The 19,077-nt window shown below is 41.2% G+C and overlaps 2 protein-coding genes across 2 annotated transcripts; one reads left to right on the top strand and one right to left on the bottom strand.

Moving 5' to 3' along the window:
* Positions 1 to 1,731: 1,731 nt before the first annotated feature.
* On the bottom strand, positions 1,732 to 19,068 carry LOC101864072 (N-acyl-phosphatidylethanolamine-hydrolyzing phospholipase D). Its single transcript, XM_005101260.3, has 7 exons — positions 18,923 to 19,068; positions 10,211 to 10,557; positions 8,865 to 9,166; positions 8,134 to 8,320; positions 6,616 to 6,764; positions 3,825 to 3,939; positions 1,732 to 2,686 (listed from the first exon to the last, which is right to left on the bottom strand). The coding sequence occupies exons 2-7, from the start codon at positions 10,514 to 10,516 to the stop codon at positions 2,555 to 2,557; spliced, it is 1,191 nt and encodes a 396-aa protein (XP_005101317.1). The 5' UTR covers positions 10,517 to 10,557; positions 18,923 to 19,068; the 3' UTR covers positions 1,732 to 2,554.
* LOC106012147 lies at positions 16,356 to 17,840 on the top strand. Its single transcript, XM_013084161.1, has one exon. The coding sequence runs from the start codon at positions 16,356 to 16,358 to the stop codon at positions 17,838 to 17,840; it is 1,485 nt and encodes a 494-aa protein (XP_012939615.1).
* Positions 19,069 to 19,077: the final 9 nt, after the last annotated feature.

The following is a 19,077-nucleotide window of genomic DNA, read 5'->3' on the forward strand; positions in this document are numbered from 1 at the left end:
TTACAGCTGTGAACAAGATGATATTGCTGAACACATTTATCCCAGAAGCTCAGTGAGATGAAAATGCTTAACCTTCAAACATTTCTGAATGAGATGTTTTGAGAGGATCATTCACATAAAAGCTGAATAAATGTGAATATATTTATATATTTTGATTTATCTGAATTCAACTTTGCATTTGTCATTGCAATCCATACTAGCAAGATTATTTTTTAAAGTTCACTTTGTATCTAAGATTTTTAACATCAAAGCAAATTCACATCTTCGAGCTCTTTTTAGGAAAATGGTGCTTCTTGTAGCACAAGGGAATAACCCAGCTGTAAAGTCAATGAAGAAAATAAAGTCAAGGCTATCTGATTTCCCTCCATGAAAGTTTGAGCCAACAGACATCAGAAATGAGACAGAAAAAGGATTAACTTAAATCTATATAAAAGAGTTGAAACTCTTTTAAGACTTTTATTTTTTAAATCTACACAGGACAACAGGAGTGAAAACATTCAGAGGGTTCAGAAAAAGTCTCCTCTATTTTTTAAGCTTTTCCTTAAACTTTAAAAGAGGGTTCTTCTTGCCATGTGCCTTTGTATAATTTCTCAAACATAGTAGGCTACATTTTTACTGAATTAAAACATTTTTGGTAGACTGTCATTTAGACAGAGTGGTGCTGTTAATTTTTTACACCACATTCACAGCAAGTAAATCACTCTGTCTACATTTTCTGTGTCACAAACAGAGGACCTCTCACTACTCCCTGAAAAACATAAGATTAGCAAACTTAAAATATGGATAAGGTGTAAGCTAATTTTTGCATAAATATTTAGCGTTACGAAACATTGCTCAGCCTAGTACATGTAGGCCTACAGTAAGAGCGGAAAATACAACCAGCAAGACCAGTACATTTCACAGCCACGTTGTATGACAACAACTTTTCAATCAGCAAATAAATTGATAAAAAAGAATACCACAGTTATACATAAATGTGTTGCTAGGTTTGTATATTGGTAAGTTCAACCCACACTATTAGGAAAACCAATTTGCATCATGGTTGTATTTAGAAATTCATATCTGTTCATCAAACCCAGAGAGCAAGATATACAAACAAGAAAGGAATTCCACAATCTAAAAAAAATCTTTGTTATTATGACAAACATGTGCATATCTAGGACAGAAAACAACATTCTTTCAAGTAAATATCCTCTTTGTCAACACTAATAATGCACTGTGAAACAGCATTACCCTGACAGCCAGTTCTGCTTCAAACATCCTTTGGCGAACACACATCATGAAAAAATGATAGATTGCAAACTGCCCATTAAGAAAACCTGAAAATCTTAAGTTAAAACGTTAAAATCAACACACAGTTATTTCTTTTGTCCCTGGCAGATAATTCATTAACAGAAAATGCATTATTGTCAACGTGTTATTCCAGTACAACCTAAAGGCCCATTCTGACATTCTGAAATTTTGTATAAACAATCATTTTGATCAACTTTGACTACAAAAAACTGCACACCTTTCTTAAATAGTTTTATTTAAAAAATCATGAGGTAGAGTACTTTCCTCTCTAATTTTAGCAGTTTTCACTTCATTTACTCATGGGCTTGTAATTTCACTCAACAATACATGGAGAACTTCATTATAGTTGTCGGTATTACCAAACTTACTCGCCCTTTGAGAGCAAAATTCTTTAAGTTAAGGTTATAAAAAAACCCAGAGTAACAAGGTTAACTTCTTGGGTCCCAAAGATTTAATTAGAGTACAAGAGAGCAGATTGGATGCTGTATATTACCTCCGATCAGGTGATGACAACTTTGTCTATAATTGTCAAAATTTCGAGAAAAAAATGTACAAAATTAGTGTTCAAAACCAAGATGCATGTCTGTGAAAACACAAAGGAATTTAAACCATCCTCATTTAGAAAGACCCCTGAAATAGCCAGACCAAAACCTGGTTGTGAAAGGAGGAGGATTGGGCACAGTTCAACTCCGCCTTGTGACACAAAGCTAGGGATAATAGAAATAAATATTTTTTTAAATTTCAACATCTGAGAAAGATAAAATAAATGTACAAATTAAGACTTTGATTAACAATTGTAAAGATATTATCACCAGTTTTTACATACATATAAAATATACTCTTGAAGCATAACATAGTCCCTATAATTTTCAAATACGCACTTAGATATACAAAATAAGCATGGGATAAAGACCTCTCAGTATACTTTTCTAAAGCACAAAATCTCTGATTACATAGCCCATCTCTAATACGATGACGTTACAGTACCGGCTGGAAAGCCAATTAAAACCACCCGAAAACAACCAATGTAAAAAAATGCTACATTGAGAACAGCCATCCACACTGCAGTTCTGTATGATACCTACTAGCAAAAAGTCACAACCGTCGAATATGGTTGTATTCCTGTAAGAACACTGCTTGACTTCAAATACAAAATGTTGTTTTATTTATCTTTTATGCCATTTGAGCGGCATTTAACAAAGATATCACAGAATACTCCACTCATAAGGCAAGAAAAATGAGAGCACCGACTTCAGTCTCATTAATCCACATCATCAAAGTGATCTGATCCAACCAGGAGGATTTCTCCATGTTTGACTGTGAAGAAAGACGAAGGTTTCATGTTGCGGTTTTGCACCTCTGTTCCCAGTAACTCCTTTGGCTCCAAATAAGGCTGTTAAAAGAGTGTAGAATTGAAACATTATATGAAAAGAGAGCATTTGAATTAAATAATAAGTAGAAACAACGAGCGCAAAAGAAGATTAAAGATAAACCTTCAAAAAATGAATCTACAAAAAAAAGTACAAAAGATAATTATTTTCATCATCCTAGTTGACAGCTTCTGTTCTATGACGTTTCTCACTAAACTTTTCTAAAATAAGATTTTTAACAAAAAAGCAACCCTTCATCCCTAATATCATCCTGACTGTTTCCAACACTCACTCAGGTAACAAACTACAAAGACATCTATGCTCTAAAACATAATATAAGCCCTCATGGCCACTAAAATATACATTTTTAAAAGACAAACAAAGTAACGGTTACCGGAAAGATCGAAAGTAAAATTATACAGCATTATTGTCCTAAAACCATTGTACAATGTTAACACTTGAGAAACCAAAATCATCTTAATTCATTCGTGTTTTCAAAAAATACCACACATGTAGGCCTACAACGGATGAAGTAAAATATAACAAATGAGATCTAAAATATGTAGCCAGAAGCCATTTTTTCCTAGTAAAGAGAAAACCATAAAAAAAAAAAAAACAATATCAAAAGAAGCAAAACAATTTTCTCAAATTAGCAAATTTACAAGGATTGTTAGAGAAAAAGACCATGTTTTTTGGGGGGGGTCTTTTTAATCACTGCATGGAGCTGTCAATGAGATGTCAAGTGTAAACATCATAGGAGAAATTAAGCAAAGCTTATAGTCACACCATAGAGGTATCATCTGCTAACATTTCTATGACATTACCAAAGATCACGAGTCATGCTTCCTACTTACGGTTACGTAGAGTATATTTAATAATAAAATCTACGACTTGGTTCCAAATTAAACATATCTGATACAAACTCCTCCACCCCTCCCATTTTCAACCAGCTCTCAAACATAATCTGAATACTCAATTAAATAAGATAAACAAAGGTAGATCACCATATGGTTCTATGCATCCCAAATCTAAAGCAAAATGGAAAGCTTGTTAAAATCCACCCCTAAGATATTGTCTTATGAATAAAAACACAAGTACTATGAAGAATACAATAGGGCTTTCTGTAAGTTTACTTTAAAAAACAACGAAAAAAAGACTTACCTCATTGGTAAGTGCAAAAGTCCCCCAGTGGATTCCTATTGATGCTTGTGACTTAATGTCATGATGAACGTTGACTGCATTTGCTGGATCTATGTGCATATTGGACATCAAATGTCTGAAATGCATTGAATACACATAAAAATACATGAAAAAATATATGTCTGTATCAAACCCCCCAAGCGATACTCGAGAGAAAGAAAACTTCTACCCTGCTAACAATAATGTTTCTTACATATAAAAAAAAGATGAATCTTTAAAAATCCATTGAAAGAACAGATATCTTCAACATGGTTATTACCCGTAATGTAGCAATGACTCATGAAACTCATTCACCCTAACAAATATGACCAGCTTACTGAAAATATTCACTAAAACATATTTTAAAAAAACAAAAAAGGGTACAGTAGAACACGGATAGGTAAAACTCAGAAGACTCGAAATCACACATCCGTCAAACTGTGCCTGCGGTCCCCGATTTTTCTCTCTTCATCTTTGTAAGAAAATTACCCGAACCTCAAACACAAACATGGAATAGTTGAACTAATTGCACCGCCGTAGAGGTCTAAACTCAATGTCCTTTAAGGTGCAATAAGGACGAGACTTCTAGACCCTTCTTGTGACAAGACCACACCAGAAGAAATCCTCAGAGCTAGTGCCCTGGAGACAGAGGACTCATATGCTGAAACTCCAATTCATGCATTCACAGATGGGTCAGCAACAAAAGCTACACAGAATGCTGGATACGGATCTATCATCAAATATCGAAACAACCTTGGAGAGAAGAAGCAGACCCAACTATTTGGCCCATGTGGAACATACAGCTCCAGCTATGACGCAGAGAGAGTTGCCATAGTAAAGACCCCGGAGCAGATCACCCAAGACTTTTTTGAAGGCACAGGGAATGTTGTTGTCTTCTCTGACTCAATGTCAGTACTTCCAGTCTTCGAGGCAGGAGGAGACTACAGAGGTGACAGGAACATTTTCAGCCTTGTAAAACAAATGGGCACTTCCTATGGCGTCCGGGTCACATTGCCTGGCCATTCTGCAGTACCAGGGAATGAGACTGAGGACCAGCTATCAAAGACTGGAGCTAGCCAGCCCCAGACAGACACAGCTGCCTCTTTACAGACCTGCAGAGGGATCATCAAAGCCAAAAGCAGAGATGAGTGGCTAAACAGATGGGCCAACGCAGAAACAGGAAGATCTCTCTTCGGGTACATGAACAAACCCAACCCCAAAGACCCTTCAAATTTTTTATGTAGAGCCGATCAGACATTGATCTTCAGAGCCTGCACAGGACACTTACACACCAACAAGCACATAAACAGAATTAACCCCATGTGGGAACCCCATTGCAGACACTGTGACTACCCTGAGGAGACCGTTGAACATCTCCTTCACTGCCCAAACCTGGCAGTTCTTCGACGCAGGCTCCTACACACACCTACAGACTTACAAAGCCTACTCTACTCTGGCGTTGACCAGATGACAAGGACATTTAGTAACATGAGGGAGGCATTGCGCTACCAAGAGCGAAATGCTAGCAGCTAGAGGGATTTGAAAACAACAACAAGGTGCACTTGAGAAAAAATTATAATTATAAAAATGATATTAAAGAACAGAAAAAGGCACGGTCAGTATAATACCACCTTCCCCTCACCACAGAAGCAACTAGCTTTGTTGCTTTTAGCACGCTGCTTGACACACGCACCCCATTATTATCTAGCTAGGCTGGTGTGGAGAGGGCGAGAGGAAAGGATGTGCATCATATGACCTATTGTTTTGCCCCTAAAGTAGCAAACATTGTTGCTTTCCTTGATTCTCTGACACAGCCGATGCCATGACACTGTTCAAGTACCCCTTTAACTACAGATCCCTCGAACTACCGAGACCGGTCCCGAAGAATTCGAGCTATCTGTGTTGTACTGTATACATGTATATATATATATATGTGTGTGTCACGACGCGGTGGAATCAGGCGCCAGTCAATTTTTTGGCATGTGGAGTTATTGGTATCATTTCAAAGCTGATTTATTTGCCTTGCTTTGAATGAAATAAAAGTCCAGTTATCTTGAATAGAACTCAAGATATTTGCGATAGAAGGAGGTGAGGTTGCCATTTTTCAGTGTTGAAATTAGCGAGAAAATGGTCGCCAAAGTTTGGTAACTTCAATAGCTAAAGAGTCTTTGAAAACTGAAAAATGACACATTTCAAGTTTTTAATCAATGTTTTTCAGTAAAATTCAGTTGGAAATGTGTTTTTATATGGACATAAAAGAGTTTAAACCAAAAAATAAAAATTTGATTAAAATTTCCTAACTGGCGGAAAAATGACTGTTTCTCTGATTTCGTTATTTTGATGAGCGCCTGATTTCACCACGCTGCCTCATCTATATATATATATATATATATATATATATATATATATATATATATATATATATATATATATAAACCTTTTAAACCTTTTTATATTGGACACTAGCTTGAGGCAGACAAAGAACCATGTCACCTTAGATGTCCTACATTCATGATGCCGTCTTATAAAAATATCAAAGTATATTCTAAAACTTTGTTTTATTGATTACTTATATTGAACCAAGCTGGTAAAATGACAAGCCCTCCTTCAGACATCAGTACTTTATAAAGACTTTGCCTTCAGTAATTCAAAACAGTTTCTGCCAAAATGTTTTGATCAAGTAATGGCAATCTCAACACAAGACATTACAAAAACATTAAAAATAGTAAACTATCATTATTTTCTCAGAAAAAAAAAAGAAAAATAGATATACCTAGGGCTGTAAGCTCCTATAGGTATTGTAGACAAAGTAAATGGACCATATCTCTTTCCAATCTGAGTATGCCCTTCACAGTATCCAGTGTCTCCACAGAAATGGAAGTTGTGTTTGGGCCCAACAACACACCAGCTGCACCATAGCACCTGAGGAGGAACAAAAACATGTCTCTGAGGCTAAGTTTCGCACTCCTCTCCCAACAATGGTCTGCAGGTAGCAGGGTCTCAAACTTAAATCAAGTTGAAGAATGTATATTTGGAGAAAAAAATTAGCTCATTAAAACAACAATGACATGGTAAAACTGCACAAGTGATGAGTCTGTTCTGAATTTGAGTGAGTGGTCAGAGTGCCAGTGACTATTTACGTACTATTTTGAAGAAGAATAGTATTCATTAATAGTGGAAATTACCATAACAGCTCTCTGTACTCTGGAAGATTTCGTAACAATCTTAACTCTTATCCTGCGTCTGTGCCCAGATGCGTATCTTATCAGCAACCGATTACGTCGGACTCGCCGGGCAGGCCGCCGGGGTCACTCGGTGTGTACTGTTGGTGAACAGCGCGCGCGCCGGGAAACGCGTGTTTTCGCCATGAATACCGCGGGAGTGTGTTAACTGATGATGAAATAACGCTCTATCCTTCATAGCATTCTATTTATAAAGTGTTACAAACACATGAATAACCCCCTCTCACAAACTGATAAGACATTACGAGTAGTTACGCCCATTTGAATAACCTTTCTGGACGCTCTTGTTGTTATGAATGACCTGAGGTTCGAAAAGGGATAATTTAGGTCAATTTCCGAATGTTTTACACTCAAATTGTTCTTTGTACCTGCACAAGGGTATTCAAAACTATTAAACAAGCTCATCTTTTATCAGGTAGTATCATTTCATACAAAATCAAGCTCATTTGAAATATTTTGTATAGAAAAATGGAAGTCTTGTTTCCTGACTATCCTTTCGAGCTCCTCATGTCTAAGTGGGTCAATTTCTTCTATAATTTCATTGGACGAACATCTAGAGCTATCAACTTGGCATGTTTTGAATGAGACGTATGCCTCGATTACGAACCAACGCAGGTGGTTCTAAAAGAAGGCCACAAACGCACACAAACTCAAGCAGACTGACGCACACACACTTGACCTGCGTGAATGGGGATCCGACTCGGGACCCGAATGACACGTAAGAGGATGCGCGTGCGCTGAGCCAGGAGCTACACTGACTCGGGACCAGAACGCAGGCGAGGTGCCGAAATAGGCTTATCGGGCTACATAAACCCGGCTCCCGCAGGATGAGGGTTAACAAGTGTTTCGAATCAGTAACCTTGGTGCAAGTCAGGTTACTCAAGTATGATGAAAATTTAAGACGAATAGAAGAGAACAGGCAACATGTCACATTGAAATTTATAAATGTTAAAAATCACAGGGAAACAAAAAAATTGAAAAAAAAAGGTCATTTCTACTCTCAATACTTGTGAAAAGGCAATATTCAAAATCACACCACCTCGGAGTACCTTATTTTCATCACTTCCTGTTCTTCTGCTCCAATGCTGAGACGGAGTGCACGCTACTTTCACATTGAGGTTTTCGTTGAACACATTCTCCTGCCACCAAGTCATCTCCACCACATTGTCACAACCGCGTTCATTCATCCATTTTTTTAGTCCACTTGGAACATACCATCGGAGGCTTATACCAAATCTGCCAAAGAAAAGGAAACAAACAGATTTCAGTTTGATTTCAAAGTGCTCTTTTCATAAATAATCCTCAGAGAAAGACTAACACAAGTTTAAATATCCATGTCAGAGGAAAATGAAATATTAAAATATCCCCCCTCTGGTATTTTGTTCGTACTTTTCAAAGAAAGATCTTATTATTTCAACCTTTTCTATAAATATTAAAAAATGATAACCTTTGACTTTCCAAATGCATACACAAATGTTTACTAATGTATGTAAAAAAAAGAAATATTGGACAACTTTTCCCTCTAGAGTTGGGACCATGCTGCCGTAAAGTCCTGCCCACAAGAATGTTCCAATTATGAAATATCATTTCTATTATAAGACTCTGTCTGCAAAGAAAACGATTGACTGAAATGATTCTGAAAATTTGCAGTAACAGGAAAGAAATTATTACCAATATGGGCCAGTGTATCCTCATCTTTCAATATGTGACATTTTAACACGTGAAAAAATGGACTACCGCAATCATTTATGCTAGTGTTACCATTTCAAAAACACTATACCTTTGATTTAAGGCAACAACAGTATTATGGTCCAAGTGGTCGTAATGTGAGTGACTGATAAGTACAAAATCCACCAGAGGAAGCTCTTCCACAGAGCAAGGTGTTGGTCGATACCGCTTTATGCCCACGAATTGGACAGGGGAGCACCTTTCACTGAATATAGGGTCTGTGAGAAATGTTACACCATCAAACTGAACAAGAGATGATGCATGGCCGATCCACATATGCCGAATTCCAGAGACAGGAGCTTCAGAGAACTCTGTCAAATCAGGCTGAAGGACAGGAAGGGTCCTGTCCAGTTCCTGTAATAATACAAAGAAATTAGTTCCCCCAACTACAACAAATTATTTACTTCAGTTCCTGTAATAATAGAAAGAGATTAGTTCCTTTAATTACAGAAAATTCTTAACATCAAGTTCTCGTAGCAATAGGCTATAAGTTAACGAAATTAGTTGCTTCAGTTATGAAAAAGTCTTTTCGTCACATATCACACTAAAAAGAAACAGGTGATAAAAACACATCAGCAGATATTTTCAAAATATTTGAGCTGACAGGAAACAGTGAGTATCAACAAAAAATGACATGAGGGAAAAGTTCATGACATTTGCTCATATTTTAAGCCAAAATGTTGATTTTTTGTTAAATTGTTGGTAATCACATTTGAAAAATAAACCCTGTATTCATTGTGCTTATCAGTAAGACATAATATTCAAAGATCACATGAGAAAGTAAAATTCAGAACAACAAAAGCACCATGGTCCAAGGTACCATTTCATTGAAGGTGACTCTCTCTCTCTCTCTCTCCCTCCCTCCCTCCCTCCCTCCCTCCCTCCCTCTCTCTCTCTCTCCCTCCCTCTCTCTCTCTCTCTCTCTCTCCCTTCCTTCATGCACAGTATGCAAGACCCATGCCTCAGCAAATAAATCAATTAAATTAAAAAAGTCAAGAAAAAGAAAACATCAAACATGTTATTGAGGATAAACTTTGGCCTTCGCTGGTCTGTAATCTCCTCCTCACATTCAGTTAGATGTATATTAAGCCTACAGGGGTTTCAAAATAGCTTAAATCAATAGTTTAAACATGGCCTCAACTGTCTATATCAAATTGATAGCTGAATGTCAATATAATCACTGCAGGCATCATTTCAACTTTCTTGTCATTATGGAAAACATGGATACACTTGACTGTTTTCACAAAAAAACAAATTTTTTTAAAGTTGGAAAGTACATTCAACACTAATGAACTTCATATGAACACAACTTAAATTAAAGAAAAAAAACATGTGACTATACTGTGTTTTAAAACCTCTGAACACACATTTCAAGACAGAAGCTGTGTTAATACTTACAGCTTTTTTAGGAACTCGGCCCTCATCTCTTGAGCAAAATATGAATCTGAACAAATTCGTTATTTTCGTGCGAGTCAAAGATTTCCAGGGGTTTCTAAATCGACCATTTTCAAACACTGGCATGGTGTACTCTTGTTCGCTTTCTCGTCTGTCCCCCAGTTCAGTCTCGTGTCCTATACTCTGAGATCCACTTGCTCCTTCCACAATCTGCTCTCCTGCTGGTTCACTTTCAACATCTCCATCATCACAGACTTCCATAAACATTTCATCTCCAGAGTTTCCTTCATCTTGGTCCATTGACTCCATGATGAGTGAAGTGGGATGCACAGCCAGAAAAGCTTTGATGGCTAGAATAGAAATAAACCCCCCAAAAAAATAAAAATGAAACATATCCCCGATTGCTGGGAGGAAATCATGAATTGACTTTAGAAACCCTCTAATACACATACCTTCCGACTATTGTAATGTCTTCAGACTGGTGTGTCAAAGACCTCGACAATATGAAGTCAAATACCTTGACCATACTTTCCTCAGCAAATATTCAACAGTATAAGAGTTTAAAACTCGACCATTCAACTAAGAACAAACACTGGGAACACAAAATTGGTCGACATACAAGCGCTCCGCTATTCCTCACAAGGGGACACTCAGTATAACTATAAGCTCATCTTCTGTGGCAACTGGTAAGACATGCCCAAACCACGCAACCACAAGCCATTAAGAACTACTGCCCTTGCACTACAAAATAGTTCTTTCATGACGCCCACTTGTATAATAAGGCCATCTTTACAAACGGCCACTTTCTATTTCCCCCCTTGCCTTTTCTCATGTCTAATGTGGCCACGGCCACCAGCTATTTTATCAATCCATGGCCAAATTTACCTGCCTAAGATATCCAAGCTTTGTAAAAAATTATGCATTTTACCCTGACACTGTGGAAAAGCTGTCATAATTTATTCACCTGTCGTTGTTGTCAGTCCCTCCAGTGGATGAAACGGTCATGTTGCTTTGGTCGCTCCCAATCTTTACTCAAATTGACCAATGGGTAGCCTAACAACAAATTTTCAGCTGCTGGTAAGGGAAGCGTATGATCCGTCATAACCTATAAGGCCCGCCCCCAACTCACTCCGTAAACCCAATCCATAACAACAGAAGTCAACACAAACTCGCGCAGAGTAGTGGCGACTCATTAAGTCTTACTCTTGACACTTGGCCTTCCTCATCTGACACATTTTGTTTTGTTTTGATCTTTCCTGAAACTATAATTAAAAGAAAAAAAATATCTACTAACAACAAAAAGTCCCACAAAAACTATCCTATCCTCTCCCCCTTTCGATAGAAATAAAACAAAAACAAATTTTAATCAGCCCTAGGGCAGTCTTAAGCCTGCGACCATATCCAGTTGGGACGTCAGAAGTAAACGCTTTGCTTGCTTCATTTTGATTGGTTTGTTGTACTATGACACTTGGCCTTCCTCGTCAGACACATTTCGTTTTGTTTTGACCTTTCCCGAAACCAAAATTTAAAAATTAAAACTAAAAACAAAAGGTCCCACAAAAACCTTTCTATCATCTCCTCCCCTTTCGAAAGAATAAAATAACCACAACAACAAATTTTTATCAGCCCTAGGGTAGTCCAAAGCCTGCGACCACCCCCAGTTGCAACTTCAGAAGTAAACGGTTTGTTTTCTTCATTTTGATCAGTCCTGTGTATGACAACCACCCGTCTTATATGGCCTCTTTTTTCCTCGACAATGCGTGGCTGGCTTACACAGGTCCGACGGTACCAACATTTACAGAACATGAAATCAGTAGGTTATTTCCAGCTGAGACCCACCTTAATAAGAGCATTGATTTGTAAACGTATTTTGAAATAATATTTGATTGTGAGCATGTGTGTGTGTGTGTGTGTGTGTGTGTGTGCGTTTTTGTGTGTGTGTTTATGTGTGTGCGTGTGTAAATGTGTGTGTGTGTGTTTGTGCGCGCGCGTGTGTGTGTGTGTGTGTGTGATGAATACCATTGGAGAGGATAAATGAGACACTTGTGAAGTCATGCTGGCAAGATGAATTACCTCTCGCAATCCACAAAAGGAGATGTTGGCCAAAAAATACCATTATATTAGGGACAAATTTGTAGATTTTCTATTGATGCCATTAATCTTTAACTATAACTTTTCTTTTATTATTTCATACTTATAAATTGTAAAAACTTCATCTATAAGCTTGATGTATTTATTTCCATAAAAAAGGCTTGAACCCGAGAAATAACTCATTTTGTCAGCATGCTTTACAATTACTTTTCAAAGTATTATAACGCACATGATTTTATACACATTAACTATATTTCCAATAACATTTCGGAGCAGTATTAACTAGAATGTATAGTCATTTGGCTACTTTTTAAGGAGTGGGAACGTACTAAAAATTGTCAAGAGTGCAGCTTGATTATCTGTAATAATTAAAGTGGTAAAACAATCTCTACTAGAACCTTTCTTGTTTCTTGTCTGACAGTGTAATATATTATCTTTTATGTTCAATCCTTTAAAGGTGTAATAACTATTGAATAATGTAGCTGTATTATTAGTGTTATTCATCAGTTCATGCCCTATCATCATCATCATCACTCTGCTCCCCTCGGGGACTCATGCATGCAGATCTAGATTCATTTGTCAGTGCGATCACTCATCATTTCATTCCATTCTACATCACCGTCTTGTGTTTTCCATTTCATTTCAGTTGATGTCGTCATCACTTGTAACCCGGTTGAATTATTAAAAGTTCATTGATGTTATCCGACAAGTGATGAGTCATTCTTTATGACAACATCAAATCAACTTCGTTAGCCTTTCCGTTTATACCTGAATCCGCCATTCTCCTGCACGTATATCCGCCGTCCGTCGTTTCGCCACCGCCGAAATACTGAGTGCCGAGGTACGCTTGTCGCCGACTCCACAAACCATGCCTTACCCTCCACAATGGTCATTGTCTCTTGCCCTGCGCCTGGCAGCATGTATACAACGCCGGACGAGGACCCTGCCGTGGTCTCTGCATTACTGAACATACATGCTTTCTCCCATCAAAATCAAACTGCAGCTTCCTCAAGAGGGCCGAAACTCGAGAGGCCAAGGATTGATATTGGCGTCAACCAAGAAACGTGGAATGCCTTTGGCCGGAGATGGGAAGCCTTCAGGAATGGATCTGCCATCAGCGACTCTTCCGCCCCAACCCAACTCTTCCAATGTGCCAGCGAAACTCTGGGTGACCTACTGCTCAAAGCAGACCCCGGTATCACCTCTCGCAGTCTCAACGAAGTCCTGGAGGCGATGCGGAAGCTCGCTGTCATTCCTACAGCCAAAGGAGTTCTACGAGCTGAGCTAATGCAGATGAAGCAAAGCCCGGACGAAAACTTCCGTACGTTTGCTGCAAGGGTGAGGGGCAAAGCGGAGACCTGTGCATTCACAGTCTTCACTCAGTGCCAGTGTAGCAAGTCCGTCTATGCTGACTACACAGAGGACGCCTCCCGAGACGTCTTACTGGCAGGAATTGCCAACATTGATATTCATCGAGAAGCCCTCAGTGCAGATGGCATCCAGTCCAAGTCGGTGAATGATTTCATCGCCTTCGTTGAAAGCCGAGAGATGGCCCGCAATGCCACCCCACTGCCCACGTTCTCTGCAATGTCTAGCTTCAAGAAGAGCATGGCCCAGGCACCAGCAACAGATGAGCGGACACAGACCATCCCATGCCCTGACTGCGAACAGAAGTTCCGCCCCTACAAACAGAAGAGTGGCGTGTGGAACACGAAGCCCCACAAACTATGCCTAGACTACTGGCGTGGGAAGCGCCGCCGCCCTGCACAGCCCCGGGAGAAACCTACTGGATCGAACACTTTGGTCTCTATGGGTGATCAGATCTCCCAGGTGTCGGCCGTCACCCTGCAACACAAGATCTTCACCAAGGGCGAGTGGCGGCGGGCCCAGTTCTCAAAACACCCTACAGTACAGTTTGAACTTGGGATCCATCAGCGTAAACCCATCCAGACTTCCACAGTGGTAGGGCTAGCAGACACCGGGGCCCAGTCCAACCTGTGGGGTCTGCAGGACTTCCAGAGAGCGGGCTTTGCTGTCAAGTCAAGGATCTTCACACTGTCCGCATGGATATCAGGGCCGCCAACAAAAACCCAATTAACATCATTGGTGCGTTCCCTGGGCACTTTTCAGGGCAATCCACATCTGGACAAAGAGTTACCTGCCAGTCAATGGTGTACGTCAGCGATTCGGTCTCAAGCTTCTTCCTGTCATATGACACTATGATAGACCTTGGGATCATTGATAACACTTCCCAACAATCGGAGGCTACGATAGCGACAGTGCCATGGACTTCTGGGACAGCCCCATTTCCAGTGGTCAGAACCAGTACAGCAAAAAAGTCAGCCATGCTAGGTCCCTCAACGCTGGCTGCACAGATCAGCAGGTCACGGAAGGTTCACCTTCCTGCAGCTGCCCCCAGAGGTCATCCATTCCCGATCATCCCCCATAGCTCCCATTCGCTCCCACCGTGGACAACAACGAGAAAATGCGGGAATGGTTATTGAAGATGTATGCAAACTCCACATTTAATACCTGCTCCCATCGTCCCCTTACCTGCATGACAGGTCCCCCCATTGAGATCCATATAGATGATTCAGCCACCCCACGCACATGTAACACTGCAGCACCAGTCCCAATGCACTGGCAAAGGCGTGTGTATGAGGACCTCCTACGTGATGAGGTCCTGGGCGTCATTGAGAGGGTCCCCTACGGTGAACCAGTGACTTGGTGTCATGGCATGGTTGTTACCAGGAAACATGATGGGTCCCCGAGGCGTACAGTGGACCTCTCTCCACTCAACAAATTCTGTAAACGGAAGACCTTTGCCGCTGAGGCCTTGTTCCTCCTAGCTCGACGTGTGCCAGGGAACACATGGAAGACAGTTACAGATGCATGGAATGGGTACCACAGTGTTCCATTGACAGAATCTGACCGCCACTTGACCACCTTTATTACACCTTTAGGCCGGTGGCGGTATACCCGTGCCCCTCAGGGCTACCTGTCGTCAGGTGACGGGTACAATTGCCGCTTTGACCAGATATTGGCTGATTTCGAGCGAAAGGAGAGGTGCGTTGACGATACTATTCACTATGACGAAGATCTGGAGGAGCATTGGTGGAGGACCATCGACTTTCTGATACTGGTGGGCAGAGCAGGTATTGTTCTGAATCCAGACAAATTTCAGTTTGCTCGACGAGATGTCGAATTTGCAGGGTTCCATGTCTCAGAACACACTATAAAGCCCCTCCCAAAATACTTGGAAGCCATTCAATCCTTCCCCACCCCAAAGAATACCACTGACATCCGTAGCTGGTTTGGCCTTGTGAACCAAGTGGCTAACTATGCTCAACTACGAGACGTCATAGCTCCCTTTCGACCCTTTCTGAGCCCAAAGTACAAGTTCTTCTGGACTCCTGTGTTGGACCAGGCCTTCAGTGATTCCAAGCAAGCCATCGTAGATGCAATCCGCCTGGGCGTCGAGATATTCGACACCTCCAAACCTACTTGCCTCCGCCCAGATTGGTCTTCACGAGAAATTGTCTATTTCCTCCTCCAGGAGCATTGTTCTTGCACCACTGGTATGCCAGACTGTTGCCAAGATGGCCGGAAGATCACACTGGCAGGAACCCGCTTCCTTAACGGCGCTGAACAGCGCTAACCACCCATTGAAGGCGAGGCGTTAGCGATTGCCTGGGGCCTAGAGCAGACACGGTACTTCACCCAAGGCTGCCCCAACCTCATCGTGATCACGGACCATAAGCCGCTCTCAAAGATCTTCAGAGATCGCACCCTTGATGAGATCTCAAACTCCCGCCTCTTCCGCCAGAAGCAGCGCACGCTGCCTTGGTATTTTCGCATCGCCCACTTACCGGGAAAAACAAACTCTGCAGCAGACACCACTTCTTGTCATCCCTGCGCATATACAGAGGCATCACCCGAGGACTGCTCTGAATCCTTATTAATTGCATCCATATGTCAGAACGCAGAGGAGCTAACCTCCATCCCCTGGTCTCGGCTGACACAGGAGACAAAAGCGAACTCTGTCCTGTCCCAAGTGATGACAGCAATATCGGAGGGATTTGTAGACGACAACCCATCAATCTCATCCTTGATGAGATACAAGGACTCCCTGTACATCCTAGATGGTGTCCGTGTGGTGGTGCCATCGTCCCTTCGACCGTCGATCCTTGAGGGACTGCATTCAGCACATCAGGGCGTATCAGCAATGGAACTACGGGCCCAAGCCATCGTCTTCTGGCCGGGTATCACCAACGACATCCAATCCACAAGGACAAAATGTCGTGAGTGCAATCGGAATGCTCCATCCCAGGCTCCACTGCCGACTGAACCAGCATTCCCGCCATGCACCCCTTTCGAAAAAATCTTCACTGACTTCTTCGAGTTCAGTGGCCACCACAACCTCATTGTTGGTGACCGTCTTTCCGGATGGTCAGAAATATTTTCTACACCCTCAGGAAGCCCTCACTCAGGGGCCCGAGGCCTGATAGCATGTCTCAGATCGTTCTTCACCTCCTTCGGCGTCCCTGAGGAGCTCTCCAGTGACAGGGGCCCTGAGTTCACAGCAAGCGCTACCGGTGAATTCCTTCAGCATTGGGGAGTGAGGCATCGCCTGTCCTCCGCGTACCATCCCCAATCTAATGGCTGTGCCGAGGTTGCTGTGAAGAGTGCCAAGAGGCTTCTCCGATGTAATGTGGGCCCAACAGGGACATTGAACAACGACCGCCAACTCCATGCCATGCTTCAGCTGCGCAATACTCCCAATCCCGACTGCAATGTGTCACCAGCCCAGATCATCTTCGGATGCCCCATCCGTGATGTCTTTTCCTTCACTAACAGATTGGAAAAGTTCTCTAATCCGTCCATCAATCCCCTATGGCGAGAGGCCTGGGCATTAAAAGAGGCTGCTCTCCGAACACGTTACACCAGGACGGCAGAGACATTGAATGAGCATGTTAAAGCTCTCCCACCCCTGTCCCCAGGTGACAGATGCTTCGAGCAAAACCAAACTGGGAATGCGCCTAAAAAATGGGACCGCACAGGGCTGGTGACGGAAGTGCTGGACCACAACCAGTACATTGTCAAGATTGATGGCTCTGGACGCGTCACAAGACGCAACAGACGCTTTCTCAGAGCCTTCAAACCGGCAACAACTGCAACCGAACGAGCCCCTCCTAGGCCTCACCCACCATTCAACAGACGGCACCAGATCCCTCTCCATATATCCCACCCCCCCAGCCCCATCGCCACTCACGTTGCATCCGATGTGACACAAGAGGGCACCCCATGCCCCCCTTCCGCACCCTTTCCTGAAACCGTTATTCCAGATCCCTCATCGTCTTCTTCTACCATGTCAGAAGCACCGACCACCCCTGTCGTGCCAGAAGTGACTACCCCCACCGGGCAAGAAGCAGCCCCTTCCAGAACCCACAGGGCCTTGCAACATCTCATGCCACACAATAAGCCAGGACTCAAAGAGACTGTGACCCCTCAGCGGCGAAGAAAGCCTCTTGAGAGGCCATGAACTTGGGGGGGGGGGGATGTAGCTGTATTATTAGTGTTATTCATCAGTTCATGCCCTATCATCATCATCATCACTCTGCTCCCCTCGGGGACTCATGCATGCAGATCTAGATTCATTTGTCAGTGCGATCACTCATCATTTCATTTCATTCTACATCACCGTCTTGTGTTTTCCATTTCATTTCAGTTGATGTCGTCATCACTTGTAACCCCGTTGAATTATTAAAAGTTCATTGATGTTATTAAATCCGACAAGTGATGAGTCATTCTTTAAATAATATATGAAAGCTGTGGTAAGTTGTATGCTGATTAGTCCTTTAGCAACCCACGGTTTTGATGTGAAAATAATAATGTGCACAGCTAAAATTATCTCAGTACAAAAACATCTTTTCTGACTTTTCATGGAATGATTTAGGCATTCCAATGATTTATACCTCAACTACAGATAATGCCATTACCTCCTAGCCTTTTATTATGTTTTGAAGTATACATATGTATAATCTTTGTAAAGAATGAATGAAACAAGTGGGGGGGTTTTCTCTCTCCTGAAAAAGTTTGTTTTTACAGCTTGTGAAATTTTAACAGCTGGTCAACGACATATATAAAGAACATTCAAAGATCATTTTTTGCTGTTGGCAAGTCTTGTACTTGTAGAGAAGTATCAGAGGTTGATATAACTGCTTTTTATGATCATTCCTTGTTCTTTATGAGTGATTGTTGATCATGCCTTGTTCTTTGTGAGTGATTGTGAAGAATGAGAATGGTTCAGTCAGCGAGGTGCAACAATAACAATTACAATCGCATGACCTAAAAAGATGTTCAATAGTCTTTTTCTTTTAAATTGTGCAAAAGAGGTGCTATCTATTTAACGATTTTTTATTTGCAAACATAATGAAACAACTTTGCAAGTGAACCAAAAATTAATAGAAAACGAGCGGATGATAGACCTCTAACTCAATTTATAAGGCAACTATGTCTGTGTAACTTCTAAAGTTGGACTATATAGCAAGTAGCGGAGATCGATAAAATAGCGATGAAAGATTTTTAAAATGAAAAGATATGGAGATCCATACAAAAATATACCTTATTTATCCATTGTGAAGAAGAAAACGTTTTGCTGCCTCAAGCTGTCGGTAAAAACTTACTATCTCTCGACCCATTCCCTTCCAATGTGTAATGGCTGTTGTTTGAACAAACTGTTGTATAACCCATAACAAAACCATAACCATCTTGTTTCG

This window comes from Aplysia californica, unplaced genomic scaffold (assembly GCF_000002075.1).
Source record: "Aplysia californica isolate F4 #8 unplaced genomic scaffold, AplCal3.0 scaffold00276, whole genome shotgun sequence".
NCBI classification, from domain to species: Eukaryota; Metazoa; Mollusca; class Gastropoda; order Aplysiida; family Aplysiidae; genus Aplysia; species Aplysia californica.

Coding starts and splice junctions, on each gene's coding strand:
- LOC101864072 (XM_005101260.3), bottom strand. CDS start 10,516: ATGGAGTCAATGGACCAAGATGAAGGAAACTCTGGAGATGAAATGTTT. Junction 9,167..10,210: donor GCCGAGTTCCTAAAAAAGCT/GTAAGTATTAAC, acceptor GTATTATTACAG/GAACTGGACAGGACCCTTCC. Junction 6,765..8,133: donor CAGGAAGTGATGAAAATAAG/GTACTCCGAGGT, acceptor GTTCCTCCTCAG/GTGCTATGGTGCAGCTGGTG.
- LOC106012147 (XM_013084161.1), top strand. CDS start 16,356: ATGACAGCAATATCGGAGGGATTTGTAGACGACAACCCATCAATCTCA.